The sequence below is a fragment of the Crocodylus porosus genome, unplaced genomic scaffold, assembly GCF_001723895.1.
Source record: "Crocodylus porosus isolate Cpor-Errol unplaced genomic scaffold, CroPor_comp1, whole genome shotgun sequence".
Lineage (NCBI taxonomy): Eukaryota > Metazoa > Chordata > Crocodylia > Crocodylidae > Crocodylus > Crocodylus porosus.
The window spans coordinates 23,061,843-23,081,747 of record NW_017728943.1 but is presented as its reverse complement, the minus strand read 5'-3'; the positions used below and the strand labels follow the sequence as shown (position 1 = coordinate 23,081,747).

Sequence of the window (19,905 nt, the reverse complement as noted above, 5' to 3'; positions counted from 1 at the left end):
GCTGGGGGAGAGTCTGCGATTTAGCATAAGAAAAAGCTGTGGCAAGGCTGGGAAAGGAAAAAAGTCCTTGGCAGTGTTTCTTTCTCATCGGGTGCAAGATGCAAGCTGTGCATTTCTAACAATATTCCATTTCTAACAATACCTTGCCTGCTGATTTCAAGCGCTAAAGCAGAGCATGCAAATCAGAGTGAAGGGAGAGGTGAGGACTGGTCAAGTTACCTGGGAGGCTAGATACCTTTTCACTGTCAGGTGAGGGCTAAGAAGAGATGATGATCTGTCTCTGTCCATAGTCTGTTTACACAATAGTTCTCAAACTTTGTAGAGTTAAGGCACCCCTTGTTTGACTTGAGGGTGCCACCCCTCATTCAGCCCTTTGGGAAATGCCAGAACCAGGTCAGAGGGAGTAACAGCAGCATTACCCAAGGCATTTGGGGACTTCAGTTCCTACCCATCATAGCAGGGAGCTCAAATGCTCTGAGGCAGTGGTTCTCAACTTCTCAAGACTCAAGGCCCTCGCTCGGAAAATACCAGCTTAGTTTTCACTCGGTTTTTGACTAGAGAAAAATACTAGAGCCCGTCTTCTATTCCAAAGAAGTGAGGAAGCCCAGGACAGGGCGTTTTGGACACCGTAGATTCCTATTTGCAACCTCTGGGTTTACCTAGCGACCCAAGTCTGCACCCCTCCTTCTCAGCGCCAGGGAAGATCGCCCGCGGGCGCGGAGCCACGTGGCCCCTCCCGCAACCACGGGCTGCAGCCCCACCCAGCGCCCCGAGACCTGCGGGCGCAAACGCCGCGCTTTGTCTCCAGCCGGGATCCGTAGCCGAACGGGCCGCGCCTGCGCGAAGGACCCGGAAGCCGCGCGGGAGCGGCCGGAGCAGGTAACTGGGCCGCGGGCCCGGCCGGGTGGGCGCCAGCTTGCTCCGCGGGAGGCAGAATCGGACCCTGGCTCCAATGTCCAGACGCGGGCCACTCGGGCCGGGCCCCCCTTGCGCGCACCCGCTCCTGGAGGGCGCCTGGCCCGGCCCGAGTGGGAAGTGGCCACCAGCTCGGCTGCCCCTGCCGCCGGTGGTGCCAGCCGGGCTTGTCCCCTGGGGGCTGACTTGATTTTGAAGACTGAAGGCTCGAGGCTCCGTGCTTCCGGAGTGATGTTTTATCGCTTTTTCTGTCCCTTCCCAGCTGCATCCAGCTTGCGCCTTGGCCTTTCTGCCTCTCCCTGCACGATCGGGATGTGCTCTTGTGCTCTCTCAGTAACATAGCCAAGTTTGTTTTCTTTGGGAGAATCCTTTTTCGGTTTCATGCTGTTGAACAGGTCTCTTGCTGTGCCTTCCTTGGGCTAGCCTGTTCTTGTGCCATTAAGAGTAACTCTTTAAGAAACAGCTAGCTGAAGCTAATAGTATTCAGTTACACCTATTGGCTGAGCTGTCGTTTTGCCTATTGGTTGAGATCTAAGGGCTCCTACACACATGCAGGGATCCCGCCTGCTCTGACACGCTGGAAACAAGCATGGAAGTTGATGCACTTTGGCAGCCTTGTGCATCACTTGTATCAGCATGGTCACATGTCTCCATGCTGATAAAATGGCACTAAGGTGCTTTGAAATAAAAGATGTCTGAGCTTTAGTTCAAAGCACCCAGAGCACTTATAATTAGCATGGATCACTAATTGAAGTGCACAGCACTGCATCTGCCAGCACATGTGAAAATGCCCATGGAGAAGCAGGGCTGGAAGGGACCTTCGCAGGTCATCAAATCCCAACCCACTGTCTGCAGTTGGATCATCCCTATCCAAACCATCCCATCCAAATCCATTGTCTAGCCTCTTAGGAAAACCCCAACACAACACAAGACATAACACCCTAACCTGCCACATTATGCCACAGAGAAACCACATGCATGTCAAGTTTGTGCATAGCAAACCTCTAATGTCTTTCCTTCCTTTAAGTTATAGTTATGTTATGTTGAAATCTAGCTTTAGGTTAGTCTGAGCATTTTCTTTTTCTTTGAGATGACACATCTTAAACGGACAAGGTTCTTTGGGTACATCTGATATCTTTTATTAGACCAACTCAATTAGTTGGAAAAATTCTTTGCATGCTTTCGGGTATAAACACCCTTCATCAGGCTGAGGAAGCATCTACAGTTGGTGTGTGCACTTCACACCAAAGAAGAAGTTTTCCAACTATTTGAGTTGGTCTAATAAAAGATATCAGATTTACCCAAAGAACTTTGTCTGCCTACGTCCTTAGACCAACACAGCTACAACCTATGCCCCTGTAACATTGTAAACAAATATTCTCCAAGGAATGCTTCTTGGCAGTCTCATAGTTTAAGTTTGATGCTACATATCAAAATACAGGCATACCTCGGAGATATTGCGGGTTCGGTTCCAGACCACCGCAATAAAGTGAGTCACACGAATTTTTTGGTTTCCCAGTGCATATAAAAGTTATGTTTACACTATACTGTAGTCTATTGAGTGTGCAATAGCATTATGTCTAAAAAAAACAATGCTCATTCCTTAATTAAAAAAATACTTTATTGCTAAAAAATGCGAAGTGAGCAAATGCTGTTGGAAAAATGGCGCCGATAGACTTGCTCGACGCAGGGTTGCCACAAACCTTCAATTTGTAAAAAACGCAATATCTGTGAAGCGCAATAAAGCGAAGCACAATAAAACGAGGTATGCCTGTGACTGCACAAATCCAGACCAATATTGGAGATAACAGACTAGCTTTTAATTTGCAATTGACTGTTCGGGTGGCCTATGTTGGCTGGATGCTGTGTGAAGACTAGGGCAGCAGAAGGCTTGGTTTCCAAGTTTTGTGTCTCTCCATTCTAAGGGTTCGTGCTGTGTTCTTGCTCCCACTCTCCCTAACTGTGCAGAGTGCCACTGGTGCCCTGACCATGCAGCCCAGAGCTTTCAGAGAGCTGTGATGGCTGTGTCAGGGTACCTATGCACAAGCAGTCTGCACACTTGTGTTTAGCCTGGTGATTCTCAGCCAGGGTCCTATGACACTCTCTTCTGCCATGAGAGCTTTTCAAGAGTGCAAGGTACCAAGTAAAGTTAGGTGTGCATATAGGATTCACAACATGAACCCAGAGATTGCAGATAGGAATGCATAGAGTTAAAAACATTTTGATCTGCTGTGGTCTTCCTTAGTTCTTAACAAGAAAAGAATTGCTACTGGTTTTCTGTAGAGCAGTTGTATGTTGAGAACTACTGGGCCAGTCAGACTCTTTCCACTGAGGTCCTACAACCAATTAAACTGTTGAGTTTGAGATAACTTGATCCTTCCTGATGTAAAGCTGATGTAAAGTTTATTCTGTGTTTCAAGAGTAAATGCTGTAAAAGTGTCAGGCGGGGGGGCATGCTGAACCTTTTGTTGTAACTATGAGTTAATTCCTCGCATTAAGGGTAAAACTTAACTTGAGTTAAGAAGCCATAGATGGGGGTCTCCATTTGGCATGGTATTCCTTAGACTCTACCCACTTCTGCATTTAATTCTATAAAGGACATTTTCATTTTTTTGGAGGCTGTTGCAGAACCTGGAGTCTTGGCACAGAGTATATGGCTTTGGTTTTGTCAAGCAGTGTGTGACATGAGACATCATAGAAACAGATCAGTGCAGATGAACTATTCTAGGTGGCAGCACCAGCTGCAAGAAAAAGATTTTTTGGAGTGAGGGAAAGATCAGGCTGTCCAAAGAAGGGTAGTGGTACACTGGGAGGATAACCTAGCTAGTGCTTTGCCCGAGACCACACAGCAGGAGGACTGAACCTCAGCTTGGGTTTCCTGAGTCCAAATGCAGTGCTCTGCCTGTATGATTGTGCTGCCACCCCTGTGATGAACTTATAAACCTTTTCCATCTTCCCTGCTCACTGTCCCAGGGAGCTTTGCTATCTGCCTCCTGAGATCAGGGTTACCAGGCACGAAGAAAAGCTTTTGCTAAATGATGTGGGTGTGTGTGTGTGTGTGTGTGTGTGTACACATACACACACACGTATATATATGTATATAGAGATATATATTTAAACAAAGAAAGAAAGAGGCCCTTGTTCCATTGGTGCTGGGACTCCAGGAACTTCTGACTGGGACTTTCCTTACAAAGACTTTGCCTGGGTTGCAGAATTGTGTGAGTCTTGGTTGCTGGAGCGGTCCTTCTCCAGATTTTTTTCTGTCAGCTGGGTGTTCAGGGTTTGGAGAATCTTCATCTGAGAAGCCTTTTCCCTGGGGCACCAGGTTGGGGTATTCTCAGAGGAGCTGTCTCCAGGGATTGTAACTTGGTTCTCCCCTTTTCTCTGCAGCCACACTCCCCGTCATGGTGAGTGAGAGGCGCAATGGAAACCTGCTGGTGAACCTGGGGGCCAAGCTGCAGGCCTACCCGGAGGAACTGATCCGTCAGCGCCAGGGCCATGATGGCCACACGGAGTACCTGATTCGCTGGAGCATCCTTAGCTTGGAGGAGGGCACGGGGAGCAACGCCAATGCTTCTTCCACAGAGAGCAAAGCGGAGAACATCCTGATGTGGATGTCAGCAGAGGAGGTCTATGCCAATTGCCCGACGCTGCTGGGCAAGAGGAAGCCTGAGGGGCAGCGAGTGAAGGAGGAGAAGGCACCCAACACGTTTCCTTCGGGTGTCACACTGGATGAAGCCTCGCTGTTGGAAATGAAGGAAGATGTCAGGAGTCTGGTGCAGCGGGCTGGCCGGCAAATGGCTAGGGCTATGGGCCCAGCATCCTCTATCCTCAACACCATCCACGTGCTGAGTGCCTACGCCAGCATTGGCTCATTGACCGGTGTCTTCAAGGAGACGGGGGCTCTGGATCTGCTGATGAAGATGCTTTGTAATGAGGAGAAGCAAATCCGGCGCAGCGCTGGCAAAATGCTGAGAGCCTTGGCTTCCCATGATGCAGGTAAAGACCCCTTGGTGAGCAGTCCTGTACAGAACCCCAGGGCATGTTTGGGTAGTGTCAGCTTGCTGGAAAGTTGGTGCTTGTGGTGAACATGGAGGAGATTTTGTAGATGATGTTTTCCAAACAGCCAAAGTGTACTGGGAGGTAATAGGATATAATTTTCTGATCATATGGAGTTCAGTTTGGCAAGGGTAATAGTACTCTTGGAAAGTACCTCTTGATTGACTGGAAAATCCTTACTAAGGGCAGGAGTTTATGTATACAAGTGTTACCAGATTTGCTCGTCACTTTGGGGAGTGCTCATTTATTAGGGGTATGTTTCTGGGGGTATCTGTAATTCTATCAATGTGCTGCTTGTGTTACTTGTGTTTCTATATGGAGCTGTATCTCTCCCTTCTGCAAGTCCTCACCCCCAATGGAGCTGTCTTGCAGGACTCAGTTTCAATGGGGCTGGGTTCCTCCAGCCATGGAATCAGTCAAACACATGTATACACATATGCATGCAGATCAACAGGATATGCCTGAGTCAGGCTGGGTAACACCCTCATATAACTTGAACTTAGTTCACCAGGGCAACAGTAAAATGCAGTCAAACACAAGCACACAGGTTAACAGAGGACTTCTGAGTCAGGCCAGACTATTCAGCATTGATAGTCTGACACCCTCATGTGCCTTGAACTCAGTTCATTAGGACTATAATAAATGCAATTAGACACATGTACACACATGCTAACAGAGTACGTTTGAGCAGGCTGGTTCCAATCAGGACTTTCAGCTTGAGATCCTTTACTAACTTGATCATGGTCATTGTGGCTAATTAAATAGAAATTGTAGGCATATACTGCAGAGACATGGAAGAGATCTCAAGGATAAGCTAGTCCAGGGCTGTTCAGATCTGGTGAGGCTGTGGGCCCCAGATAACACCAGCATGTGTTGCACAGGGTGCACGCTGTGGGGGTGGGCACCTAGGACTCCCTCACTGCATGGGCTGCTCCAGCAGCATCCAGACCCCTGTCCTCAGCCACGCAGGCTACATTTGCAGGACATGAACTGCCAAGGAGGTGGCTGGATGTAAAGCGCCTCTGAGCCAGGCTCCTCCTGCCTTCTGCCCAGCCTGGCTCCAGCAACTGCGCTCCCTGGAGCCCCGGCCTGGCCCAGCCCCGAGGCGTCCCCAGCTACATGCGGGAACTTACCTCATGCCTCTGTTCACCACACATGTGGGCAGGGCGCGGGCCACGCTGAAGCTCCCCTGGCCACGTGCCGGGGGCAAGGGGCGGAGCCAGAGAAGAAGCTGCACGTGCTGTCCCCAGCTTGTCTAATCAGGCGTAGCTGGGGCAGTGGTGGCAGGACCTGACTCACAGATGAGCCCGGCCCCACGGGGGTAAGCAGGTCCCCTCCACTCCCCTCACTGCCAGCTGGGGCCTGGGGGCCAGCCCTGCCCACCTCACCTTGCCGCTGTGGCTCCACTGCGGTGGCTCCGTGCTCGGCAGTGGCGGCGGTGCTGCCGCAGGTCAGATAAAATGGCTTGGCAGGCTGCATGTTGGACAAGCCTGGTTTTGGGGTAAACGATGGCTCATATGCTGGATACTAGGAACAGGTTGCTCCTGGCCATGGATGGCATTACTTTGAGGGAGCTCACAATACAGACAGGCAGATTCAGTGTTTTGGATACCAATAGAGGAGTCATTACTAGAATTGGTCTGATAAATGCTGAGCTGGGTGTGTGTAGAGGTGGGTTAATTAGCAATTGGAGCAAGGATTCCCCATCATGCAGTGCTCCCCTGCTTCGCTGATCCCAGAATTTAGTGCGGTCCTTGCCTTGGAATCTCTGTTCTCCATCCTGAATGCTAATGAAGGTGCATGCCGGTTCTGTTTCCCATGTAAATGAGTTGTCATTTGGTTCCATCTCGGATGCAAATGAGACCAGGGGAGTTGCTTAACTCTTATCACCCTTGTCTGGAGGGCTTTAGGTGTGCCTCCGGCTGCATCTTCTTTGCCTGTTGTAAGTCCTTCCTCTAATCAGTTCTTGTTCAGGCAGAGGTGGGGAGGGGAGAGCTCTTTGTGAGTCAGACGGCTGCCTCCTGTGCCAGGGGTCCCCAAGAACACAGAGCTGAGAGGAAACACAAGTGCTGACATTTTTATCAGGTCCAGGGTGTGCTGTGCTTTTGTATCTGGGCTAGACACAGTCAAGCCTCAGCAGTTCCTTCTGGAGTCTTTTTTTTTCCAAAAGGTTGAAGGAAGTAAAAGATCAATCTAGATCTAAGGAAAAACTCGAAAGCGTCAGCCTCATCCAACCAAATCTCATTGCATTTATGTGGAGCTGTTGCAGCCTAGTGCTGTATTGTTACAGTTTAGCTAAATCAATTCAATCAGCTAAATTGTAAAGCTAAACTTATTTTCCCTAGTGCTCTTGTTGATGGATGCAGTAAATTTTTTTGTTATGACCCTGGATAATGATGGTGTATTGAGAGGCCTATGGCTAAGGAAGATGAAAAAAGGGGTATAGTTCCTATATGTGGTTGGCTCTGATTTCTGAAATCTCATAGCAGTAAATTACTTAAGATGGAGAATAGAACTTATAGAGGAGGAGACACCTGATCCAAAAGCTTCCAGAGAGAGCTTGGCTCCTTTTTTTTGAAGGAGTTGGTTCGCCTGTGCAAAAAGTTAGTACTAGGTATCATGAACAGGGATCTGAGTCTGCTATGGAAAAATGCAGATTTTCTCTTTTAAAGGAGGAAACTGTAGGAAACAGAAGAGTTCCTCTTATAGGCTGGCAGAGTTTCAGCCTGCAAGGGGCTGCTTGGGGGTGGGAGGACTGGGAGAAGAATGATTGAAGGCAGGGGGCACTACATGTGTATGTGCACATGCACGCACATGGTTGGCACACAGCCAGGCAGGGTGGTGGGAGCAGCTCTAGCAGATGGATACAGGTAAGTCTGGAGTGGAGGGGAGGGGTTGGAGGGCCAGGGCCTGGGGACTGTGTGGGGCATATGTGTGTGTGGAGCAAAGGGTTTGTGGAGGTGGGGAAGGGAGGGAGGAATAGTCTGGGTGCCAGGGCAGCTGCGGGGCAGCGGAGTCTGAGGCAGCACTTAATGCTACCAGAAAGCCCATCTCTGTGCTGTTGCTGGGGGGGGGTCATGGGTTGGGAGTGATGGGCAGTGGCAGGGTTGGCGTGGGGGGCTGTGGGTCAGGAATGAGGGGCATTGGTGGGCCAGGGGTCTGTGGAGTGGAAGTGGGGGGCTGTGACTTCAAAGTGAGGGGCAATAGCATGGGCAGGGGCAGGGCACTGGCATATCAGGGCTGCTCAGCACCACAGGGCAGTGGTTGGGGGGCAGCTGCAGCTGGACGTGCATCCTGGTGAGTGAAGAGGGCAGGGGAAGCTCTGATTTTCCATTATAAAAAAACCCAAAATCAAATGCCAAAATATATAGTATCTAGAATTTATTTTTTATGATGACTGAGGCACACCGGTAGCCTTCCAGATTGCTTTAAAAATATAAATATATCAATAAAACATTATGTTCAACTAATCCCTATATATAGAGTGACATTTAATTTTAATTGTGCAAAAACATGGATTTTGGGTTTTTTAAATCAGAGAATTTTGGGGGTTTTATCAAAGAATCTGCAGTTTTTAAACAGAGAACACCAGAATCCTTGATCATGAGTATAGGATGGGTAGTGTATATAGCAGTGATCTCCAACCTTTTTAAGTACCAGATCACTTTTTGAATTAAAGAGCAATCCAAGATCTACCATGTGCCATGCAGCAGAGGGCTGACATCTCATGTGATGTCAGTTTACTCACCTCTGTGTCTATAGAGCCATTCACAACATATTGAGTTATTTTTTGGCTGTGTGATTAACTTGTGAGCAGCTCTAACAGTTGCTTTTATGCTTTTAAACTTTGCACATGTGCTCAGAAATTTCCAGGCATGAAAAGTGGCATTTCCAGGGAAGACTGTTCAGAAGGTTGTAAACGGGTCACAGCAGACTTTTGATAAGCCAGCGTCACCTATGAAGTGAATTGCAAAGGCTTTTAAAAGACCTGCTCTAATGATCTTTTTGGTTTGTTAATAATGTAAAACAAACTTCAGAGAGCTGTATCCAAAACAAAGGTGCTTTCTTACTGGTTTTAATTTGATTTTACAAATATCAGAAGTATAAGTTTTATTTTTTCAGGAGGATTGACTGAATTTGTGAGCTTTTAACCTAATTGAAATCATGAGTATTGAAATGTTTAAGAGAGATTTTTCCTCAGCATGTTAATCATATCGAGGAGATCTTATCAAAGTGCGTTAAACAATGATCGCATTTCTCATGTCTCAAGAGCTTCAGCCTTCACTTGTCTTCTTGTCCTCCAGTCCATCCTGCAGGCCAGAAGGGCCTGTGAAATTTCTAATATGAAATAGCAGAACTGATGGTTTTGGAGGAGAGGAGAAGGTGGTTCAGACTGCTTTCTTAACTAAAGCAAAAGCTTTCAAACAAGACTTTGATTTTACTTTCTGGGTCAGCTTTAACGCTAGTGTAAGTGCTTTCAGGTACCTGCTCTCATTTAACTGCTAAATTTTGGTAGCTTTTGTTTTGTTGTGTCTCTTTCCGGGGCAGTAAAGAAACTTGCTATCCTAGACTTCTCTCTAGACTTATTTGGCCCCTTAATATGGGAAAAAAACTGACCATTGTATCCAACATGTGCCATGACTTCTCTGAATTCTTTTAGGCTTAGGATGTTTGGTGCCTTGGTGATTGTTGGAAGGGGCTTGGGAGTGGCAGGCTTTCAAAACTCCCAAGACAAGGGGAGTAGGTGGTCGTGGGTTGTGGTGTTGTGTATGTTGCGTATGATTCTCCTTCTTGGTGTGGATGACCCTCCATGAGGAAGCATTAAGTTGGTGTCTGTTGTGCTTGCAGGGAGTCGGGCCTATGTCCTCCTGTCCCTGAGCCAGCAGGATGGCATTGAGCAGCACATGGACTTTGACAGTCGTTACACCCTCCTGGAGCTGTTTGCAGAGACTACGTCCTCTGAAGAGCACTGCATGTCCTTTGAGGGCATCCACCTTCCACAGGTAGCAACTGATTCAGGCAGCCCTTGGGAAGGGGGGCAAAGGGCACAAGGGCATGGAGGATTCGCTGGGGAAGAGATGGAATGATGGACAGTGGGGCTTAGAGACCTATTTGGGGGTGGGAGCAGGTGCAGAGCCCTAGTTTTGAGAACAGTAGATGGATGGCTTAAGGCAGGCAGGATGGGTGGTGAGGGAAAGGGGGATGTGGTAGAGAGGGCTCTGGACAGGTAGAAGGAAGGCCTGTCAGAGGAGGGTTGGTTTTAGTTGGGTGTGATAGGAGTAGCGGTTTGGGGAAGGGGTGGGGGTGGGTTGGCTGGTGGAATGGGGGCTGTTGGGGACGGGGCAGGGTGGGTGGCCAAGGGGTGCCTATCAGGGAAGGGGCAGGGGTGGTTTGGGTAGGAGAGCCTGTGGGTAGGATGGCTGTGGGGGCTGTCAGGGAAAGGGCAGGGGCAGAATGGGTTGGTTCAGGGCAGGCAGTATGCAGTATGTGGTGAGGGGGGCTTTGTGGGGATGGCTGGCTTATGAGCCTAATGTAGGGGCAGGGCAGGGTAGGGTATGGAGGGATACCAACTGCTTGCTCTGACCTATATTGGGGTAGTGTGACTGGGTGGAAAGGTAGTTGAGAGTGACTGGAGCTCTCTTGGTCATGGGTCTGAAGCCGGTATCTGTTGCAGATCCCAGGGAAGCTGCTGTTCTCTCTGGTGAAGCGTTACCTGTGTGTCACCTCTCTCATGGACAAGGTCAACAGCAGCACAGAGCTGGGGGCAGAGCGTCAGGACTGCACTGCCCACAGTACGCACTTTGGGGAGAGGACCCGCGTGCAGCGGGAGTTTGAGTTCAGCATGGCTATGGCTAATCTCATCTCTGAGTTGGTGCGGGTGATGGGCTGGGACTGCAACCAGAAGATGGAGCTCCTTTCCTTGCGGGAGGCACGACCTCGAGTTATCCGTTCCATCTTCCAGCCCAAGGCTCCTGCCTGCACACCCATCCAGGTGGCCCCTGGCCCTCCCCAGAAAGAGGCCAGTGCCTTCAAGACACGCTCTGCCTTCCCGAGCCGCAGTAGCTACGCAGAGTATGTGCAGGCGACCTTGACACGGGGCATGTGGGTGCGCATGCTGGAGGACTATGAGCAAGTCAATGCTGGGGATGAAGGCGAGTTCCGCCAGAGCAACGACGGCATGCCACCCGTCCAGGTACTTCTGTGGGCAGCAGGCGCCTATTCAGCTGTGTGAGGCTGCCTGTGTCATCCTGAAAGATTCCTGTGTCTATGTCCTTGTGTGGGTTTGGAAAGGGATGTCGTTCCTGTTAGAGACATCACTAGGTGTTCTTGCTGGTGTGGGGGACTTGCTGGGATGCATGCCAGGGTACCCAGAAGGTGCCCTAAGTAACCGGCTATGTTGGCTTCCTGTCCCCAGGTATATTGGCAGGCTTTGGGTCGTACATATTGGGTACACTGGCATATGGTGGAGATTGTGGGCTCGTTTGGGCAAGTGGAGCGTGAGGTCCAGGACAAGATGTCCAGCCTAACAGAGAACCTCAAACTGAAAACTGGTGAGTGTCTGTGCAGGGCATGTGCCCTGCTGAACTGAAGCTTGTGGGCCCTTGCTACCTGCTCCCTGCCCATCCCCCACATATTCTCACGTAATGTCAAGCTGTTTCTGTGAAGAGGGAAAAGGGGCTGGGACTCAGTTCCAGGCTTGGTTGCAGACTGCTGAGTGACCCTGAGCAGAATGCTTGACCCCGGCCTCCTGTGGTCATAGTGCCTTGCCTCTGTCCTACAGCAGTGACTCCTTAAGACTCTAAGGAGGAGCTTGATGTTGGGACCCTATTAACCCATAGCTGAAGGTGGGGATTTGGGCTGTGCCCCTGGTTCTGGCTGTGCTGCCCCAGAGGGAGGCCCCTCTGGGCAACAGACTCATGAGGGAGAGAGTGACGGGTCTGTACCTATGGGTTTTTCACCAGTGGTTCTTTCTTTTCTCTGTCTGCTTGGAGAGTTTCCACTGGTTCCTTACTCCTTAAAATGCAAGTAGAAATAGAGGCGCTGTTGGAGTGGGAAAGTACCTCATCCCCTCATACTCTGCCTCATCACATCACAGAAACAAGACTCCAAATTTCCTTGGCTGCCTGAATGGCCCAGGCAGATCTCCTTGTGGTACAGAACAGTCTGTAACCACCATGCCCTGAAACCCCAAGGTCAGCCTCCATCTGTGGGTGCATTAAAAGGTCTCACTGCATTTATGTGTTTAGCTGCAGTTACCCAGATGTTTTACTGCAAGCCCCTTGGGGGGCTGTACTCCCTGCCATACCTGATGGACCAACAGGGCGAGGACACAGAGGCCCTGACCCGGGCTGAGTGGTGGGAACTGCTCTTCTTTGTTAAGAAGCTAGAACTACATGAGCAACAGGAGATCATCCACCTCATCCAGTGGCACCAAGAGGTGAAGGACAGAGTGGCAGAAATGAGAGTAGGGAAAATCAGGCAGAAACTAGTTCTAACCATCCCTTCACCATAGAGCGCCTGCAAGGGGCAGTCAGCAGTGCTTTTATGGGTTACATGTGCAATCTGGCCATGGGGTAGAAGGGGCTGGGAGGGAACACGCCTTGGCACATCAGCTTTTGTCTGAGGACAGCCTCCTACCAGGTGCTCTGTGCTGGCGAATACCCTGCTGCCATTCGCTCTCAGACCCTGAGCTTGAGGCAGCAGCGTGGGTTTGCTGCTGCCCATCATGGCTGCTTCCTCTAACTGCTAAAACAAAATTGTTGCTGCTTTCTGTCCATCTTAAATGTGCAGCTGATGCAGGCTTCTAGGACACTCCTTGCTGATAATGGTGTGGAAAGGAGTCCTTCTTTACCTCAGCCTTTTAGGCTGCTCAGCGCTTACCATGAGCTTGCATTTGTTATTGCTTTAGCCTCCCACAATGCCAACTTTATGGCTTCTAGTAGCTCTTTCACCCCTCTCCTTGTCCAGAACTTTGAGGGCTTTTAGCCTGCCTGGGCTCTACATGGGTACTATTCCCCAGGATTTTCTCATTCTGTACTGCCCTAATAGAGTGCCAGAATTTAATGAAGGGAAAGGACATGAAAAGAGCAGGTGATGTGGGAGGGAGGGAGGGGGAGATGTGGAAATGAGATGGAACTAGAGGAGCAAGTCACAGGGCTGGATGAAGTCATTGCACTGAGGAGCAAATTGGGAGGTTTGGTTATGGGTAGGTGTCAGGCCTGTAGAGGGGCTATGAAGATTAACTCAGACCCCTGTATTTCCAGCTGTCAGAGCTAAGTGAGGAAGCCCTGACCCAGCTGTCAGTGCCAGTGGAGTTGGCCCAGAAAGTGTTGCAGGTCCTAAGCAAGCAGTGCCAGGGAAGCACCCTGAGTGACCTCCACAGCTCCCATGTCTACATCAAGTACTTCCTCAGCAAAGGATGGGTGGAACAAGACAGTGTTGGGGTAGATTCAGTGCCTTCAGAGAGTGCTGGCCATGGGAGTGCCTTCCTTGAAGCCGTGGTGTCCAAGAAACCAAAGACAGACCTTCCTGCTGCTGATGTGCCTTTCCCTGCCCCAGCCACCATGGAGAAACTGGACTCTCAGCTATTTAATGAACTTTTCAAAGCAGAAGGGCTGGTTTTGCCAGAGTTGCTGGAGGAGAAAGCCAAGGGTAAGTGCCAGCAGGAAGCCCAGCTGTCCTGCTGGGAGTGGCAGCTCTGGCCCAGAGTTGCCACGGGGGTCTTTAGACAGAGAGGGTCCTTGCTCATCTCTCTCTGCATGGAGGTAGTTCTGGGCTTGTTGGAGAAGTGAATGCAGGGCTCGGGCTGGGGAACCCAAGGTTAACTTGAAGTGGTTGGGCTTGGGAGAGGGGGAGGTAGGGTTGTGGGGAAAGTGCTCCAGGGAAGAGTGGGGCTTGACCTGGGTTCGGTGAGACCTCAGGGAGGGGTTCTTCTGCTTTTGCTATGCTAATGAACCTGTTGGTCCTGGCCAGTACTCTGCAGTGTGAAGGGATCAGGCAAGAAGAACTCTTTGGAAAAGATTGCAGATGCTTCGGAGATGATCCAAAGATCCAGTTCTGAGGTCGAGCTGCAGGTAGCTGGTCTCAGGTTCATTATCAAGACCCTGGAGGAGGAGCTGGGTCGAGAGCGGCAGCTCATCAAAATCGAGAGTGGACTCACCATCAGGTCAGTTGTTTCATCTTTGTTCGTCCAGGTTTATGGATGCAGCTTTTTCCAACCAGTAGCTAATAACACAAGGGAAGGGCAAGGATCCCCAGCTTTTCCTGTCTCTTGGGAATGGGCAGCTGACAGGAATATGCTTGGCTTAACTGCTACTGTAGAATAGTGGTTCTTGTTCTTTTTAGAATTGAGGCATCCCTAATTAGATTCAAGGCCTCCCATAGAAAATGCCAGCTCTTAGCTTTTGCTTATTTCTTGATTACAGAAGAATAATTGCGAGCCATTCTGCTGTTACAAAGAACTCAGCCCTCAACAGGGCAGAATGCTTCTAACACTGTGGATTTCTATTTGAACTCTTTGGGTTTATCTTGTGATTGGTGATTGCACACCTCACAGTGTTAACATTGGGTGGCATCCTGTGGCATCCTTGACAGGATCTCAAGGAACCCCAGGGTACTGCAGCACCCTGGTTGAGAATCACTGTCCTAGAATCAGGGCTAGAAGAGACCTCAAGGGTCATCTGGTCCAACAGCCTGTATGAATACAAGGTGCTATTCCCAAATCATCCCAGCTCTTTGCTTTTCCAGCTACACAATACTTGAAGAGATTCTGTGATGTCTCTGTGCAGTCTATTCCACTGTCTTTCTGTTCTAGCAGTAAGGAGACTATTCCTGCGATATCTAAATCTACTTTGCTGCACTTGAAACCCTAGGCTTCCTGTCTTGCCCTCTGCAACAAGGGTGAACAGTTATTTGCTCTCTTTATAGCAGCATTTCAAATGTTTGAAATTGCTATCATGCTCCCCCTACCTTAATTTCCTTTTCTTCTTCTCTAGTATTTATACCTCTTGCCTTCCAACCCCTTTTTTATTTTGTTGTTCACCTCTGGACCCTCTCTAACTTCTGCACATCCTTCTTAAAATATGGAGTCCAGAACTTCAGACAGTACTCTGAGGCCTAAGCAGCACAGAATGAGTTGATGCTGCCTTCTCTTTTGCCTTACACTTAATACTCCTGTTGATGCAGCGTCCAGAGTACTTGGAGTTCTTTCTAGTTTTGTGACATCTGCAGATTTGCTCAGGAAGCTCTCTGTCCTGGCATCCAAATCATTAATAAACATATTGAACAGCATTGGACCCAGGACAGACCATGTGGAATCTCACTTGAAGCCTCTTGCCATTCCTGTATTGATCTTATTATAATTATTTTTGCTTGCAGCTATTGAACCTATTATATACCAAACTTTGTAGTAATTTTATCTTGCTTACCTTTCTCCAGTTCACTTGAAAGAAAGCCATATGAGACTCTTAGCAAAAGCTTTACTTAAGTCCATGTGCATTCCTTTTATCCACCCAACTAATTATGTTGTCAAGGAAGTAGGTTGCGTTGGTTTGGCATGGTTTATCCTTAATAACCCCATACTGACTGTTTATGGTCAGCCTTTTCTCCTCCAGATGCTTGCATATGGACTTCTTTATATTTTGCTTCAGAACTTCTGAGGTATTAAAGTCAGGCTGACCATTCTGTAAGGGGTAGTACCATAATAGGCCAGATATAACAGGGCTGTGTTGCTATGTGTATGGTCCCTGCCTTGAGACAGTGGAAGTAAATAAAACTTCATGCAAAGAACTGGGGTGGAAATCAAAGAGGTTCAGGGATGGTTATTACTTAGCCTGACCATCTGTAGCATAAGATAGAGCCTTTCATTATTAACTCTTGGAGAGGGGAGCCTTGTTCTCACTTAGTGGGTCTTTAAAACAGATGTCTTTATTGATTGGAAGACTCTAAGGGGTGGAAGAATTCCCTTGTTCCTGCAGAAGTGGGTCAGGTGGCTAACTACCCTTCCTCTTAAGATTGTTTGATTTCCATTTGGGTTTTGTTGACATCAGCCTCTGGTCTTGGCTCTGTCTGCCTTTTTCTACTGGATTGAATGCCTTCCAGGACCCAAAACGTTCTGCTCATGTAGGTACCTGTACACTGTGATCAAACCTCCTCCTCATCTTCCTCTGCATAACTCTGTGGTTCAAACTTCCTCAGTCAGTCACTGGACGGTAGGTTTCCAAGGCCCTGAATTGTTCTCACTTCTCATTCCTGGTCCCTTCTAGTCCTTCAGCCTCCTTCATAAAAAGTGTGGCCATCTCCAGGTGACTGGGAGAGGTGATTTGATGAAGGAGAGGACCAGGTGCAAAATATCTTTTTAGTCTAGCAGGGGAAAGCAGAGCAAGAACCAAGGGCTGGAAGTCAAAGCCAGAGAAGTGTGGGTTGGATGCAGAGGCTGTATTTTTCACAGTGAAGATGATTGCTGGCACAGACTGCTGTCTCTCACTGTCTTTTTGGGACTAGTCAGATGGGTGGGGGGGCCACCAATAGACTTCCCTTGGAAGTGATGCAGTCTACAACCTTGGAAGTCTTCAAGAGGAGACTGGACAGACAACTTGTTGGGATCATTTGATCTCAGCAGTATTCCTGCCCAGAGTAGGGGGGTTGGAGTTGATCTTTCGAGGTCCCTTCCACCCCTTAATGTCTATGATTCTGTGAATAAGGATGGCCTGTTGGGGTGGTTGGAGATCCAGTTCCTAAGAGGGAGCTGCCTTTGAGTTACGCAGCAGGCCTCGTCCCTGCAGCTGCACCATGAGGGTCTCAGGTTGCTCAGCCTGAGCAGCTGTTGTTCTGTGCAGGGAGAAGCTGGTGAAGATGCTTGTGGAGCTCCTGACCAACCAGGTGAAGGAGAAGCTGCTGGTGGTGCTGGCGTTGCGCCTGCTGTGCGTGCTGATGGCCAAGTATGACTGGCGCATGCTCTTTGCCACGGAGGGTGGGATACGTGCTGTGTTGGCTTGTATGCAGGAGTATGGCCCCTCGGCACTGGTCCAGCAAGCTGGTTTGGCGGTGAGTGTGTGTGCAGAGGGGCTGGGTGGCTGTAGGGGTAGTGGGGAGTGTGGCAGGTCTGGGCCCTCTGCTAGAGGGCAGCTATTGGGATTGTTGGGAAGATGGGCTTATCCGTACTTATCAGGGGAGGTAGGTTCTGTGGACTAGATAGCAAGTGCTGAGATCCTGGGGGTACCTGGTGGACTGCCAGTGCTAGGCTGGTGTTGGGTGACTCTGTGTCCTTTGCTGCTCCCTTAACTCCCTGTTTTTGCCTTGCAGGCCCTGAAGGTGCTGGTGGGGGCTGGAAACTGTGAAGTGTTGGGCACCAGTGGGAAGCCCTATCCCCTGAACCATTCTGATGCCCAAATGATGCGGGAGATCTTTGCCAGCATTGGCTCTGCTACCAGCAAGGACTCAGACAGCTTGCTGTGTGCCATTCCTGCTGCCATCAGCACCATGCAGGGCGCAGCTGGGTATGGGCATATGGCTAGGGGGAGTGTCCTGGGAACAGGTGGGGGGGAAATGCCTGCCAGAGAGTAAAGCAGGTGCAGAGTCTGTCTTCAGGAACTGCACTGAGGGACAGTTGCCCCCCTGTGCCCCCCTCCTGTCCTGCAGCAACAGTGGTCTGGCACTGGCACTGGCACTGGAGAAGGATTGTGGCTGCTTCTCCCAGAGTCTCCATGTGGCTGCTTCTGGGTGGGAGACCCTTTCACTACCTGCTTCATTAGAGGACAGGAGGAGCGGTGTGCCTCATCCCTTACTCTGCCCTGTCCCCGCAGTAGTACGTCAGCTGTGCAGAATGGCTTGCTGGTGGTGAACATGCTTGTCGACAACCACCATGGCCTGGCTGAGCAGCTGGTGAGATGTGGGATCCGCTCAGCCCTGCAGAGCTGCTGCCAAGGAGGCCAGAGCCCTGCGGAGCCCAGCTGTCCCAGCGAAACATTGGCCACAGCCCTGCTTAGCCACCTGGTGGAGCACAAGGTCCCCTCAGATCTGGCAACAGCAGGTATGGAGGTCTCTGGGTCCTTCAGACCCCACTGCCTGTGAGCCTGGCATGGGCAGGAACTGGCCTCGTGCCTTCCCTTTTGTCCAGAGCATCCTTCTTCCTAATGCCTGTGAGCCTGCAGGCAAGCAAATACAGGATGTCTGGTGTCTCCTGACTTCCTGCTTTCTGGAGTTGGCAGAGACATGGTGCCATGCATCTCCTTAGGCCCTATTTCCCCCCTCCCCATGCACTTCCCATGCTTTTGAGCCAGGAGATGACCCCTGAGCACCTGTCTGCTCAGTTTTCACTCCTTCCCAGCCTGGGGGAATTTGGGGATGGTGCCATGCTGAGGAGGGCTGCAGGCACCTGGGTGTTGCTGAAGTGAGGCCCTGAGCCTGTTATACCTGATGCAGATGCAGGTGCCCCCCTAGATCTGAAGGACATGGATGTGCAGAAGCTGGTGGCCAGTCTGCGGGAGGGCATCCTCTCCAAGGAGGTGGTGTTGGCTCTGGAGCAGCACCTTTGTGACAAGAGCCTCTGGCATGAGAGTGAGGCTGCTGAGCTCCTGAGGGACCGGGACCGCTTTCTGCTACTGCTTTTTAACTTGAAGCAGCTGGGGGCTGAGAAGGCTGTGCAGCTGGGGGTCCTCAGGTGAGGGGAGAAGGCCAGGCCCCTGGGGAGGGGCTCGGTGGGTGGGAGGCTGTGGTTTCTGTGTGCTGAGAGGGCCTTGGGTGGGCTGGAATATGCTGGGACTGGCTGGAGTGTCTGGATTGGGTTTGCAGACATGGCTATGATTGCCAAAGCAGCAGGGCTGTGGCCAGGTGGGGGCCAGAACCTAGGGTGATTGGGGGCAGAGGGTAGCTGTGGATTTCCCAAGGTGAGATGTGTTGGTTAGAGGGTGCTGGTCAGAGACCTGCAGAGGGGACAAAGGCTGTGGGTAGGTTTGGAAGCTCCTGAGGCGAGGTGTGCGGTAGGAGCAAGGCTGCCAGGGCTGCCCTGAGCGGGGAAGCAGAAGGGACCTGACATGGGTTGGCTGGTGTCTGCACTGGCTGGCCAGGGGCAGGGAAAGTGGGTGCCTGAAGGGTGGTAAAGAGAGGGGGACTCTGGGCACTGGCAGCTCCTGCCCCCTCCCCCCCACCCAGTCCTCACTCCCCTGTCTGTCGCTCAGGATTTTGAACAAGTTCCTGGACAATTACCAGGAAGACGCGCTGCCATGGCATGAGTGCATCGAGCCCTGCCTGTCCTCCATGAGCGCCCACAGCACCGAGCGAGATGTGAGGATGGGGCCAGGCGGGGGGGTCCTGTTACCAACTGGCAGGCTGAAGGATGGGCTTTGCGGGGTGCCCTGTGGAGGTTGGGAGCAGGAGCTGCTGCTGATGTCTTGTGTGGGAGAGTGGCTGTGGAAGGGGCCTGCCTCAGGCCTGTTTCATGGGGAGCAGTGCTAGCTCTGGCTCTGGCACTTCTTTCACTGGCCCCTAGGCCAGGACTTAATCCTCCCACTGGGACACAACAGAGGGCCTAGAGACTGCAGCCCTCTATTGCCCTTATGTACTAAGCACTGAGCCCTGCCCATGAGCTGAGCCAGGCAAGAGTGTGGGAAGCTGGGGAGTTTCCTGCCCCAGGCCACGTGGCAGGCAGAGCTGAGAACAGAAACAGGCTGCTGGTTCCCAGCCCAGTGTGCTGACCCCCAGCCCCTCCCTCTCCTTCTGCAGGTTGTACAGGAATTCATTCGCTTCCTGCACCGCCTGGCCACTGTCAACAAAGACTGTGCTGTGGTGATGTGCCGTGTGGGGACCAAGGAGGCCCTGACCAAGGTCACGGACAAGCACAGCTCCAACCTGCTGCTGGTGACGGAGCTGCAGGACCTGGTGACAGACTGTGAGAAATACGCCAGCCTCTACAAGAAGATGACGACCAGCATC

At 50.7% G+C, this 19,905-nt stretch overlaps 2 protein-coding genes across 2 annotated transcripts in view; both read right to left on the bottom strand.

The window, feature by feature from the left end:
- PPP2R5D (protein phosphatase 2 regulatory subunit B'delta) overlaps positions 1 to 19,905 on the bottom strand; it is a 1,176,261-nt gene that overhangs the window by 678,116 nt on the left and 478,240 nt on the right. The gene's annotated exons all lie outside the window — the stretch shown is intronic.
- LOC109318995 (cullin-9-like) overlaps positions 18,875 to 19,905 on the bottom strand; it is a 44,526-nt gene continuing 43,495 nt past the window's right edge. The window contains exon 19 of the mRNA XM_019548514.1: positions 18,875 to 18,896. Coding sequence (XP_019404059.1) covers positions 18,875 to 18,896 — 22 coding nt within the window. The remainder of the gene's footprint in view (positions 18,897 to 19,905) is intronic.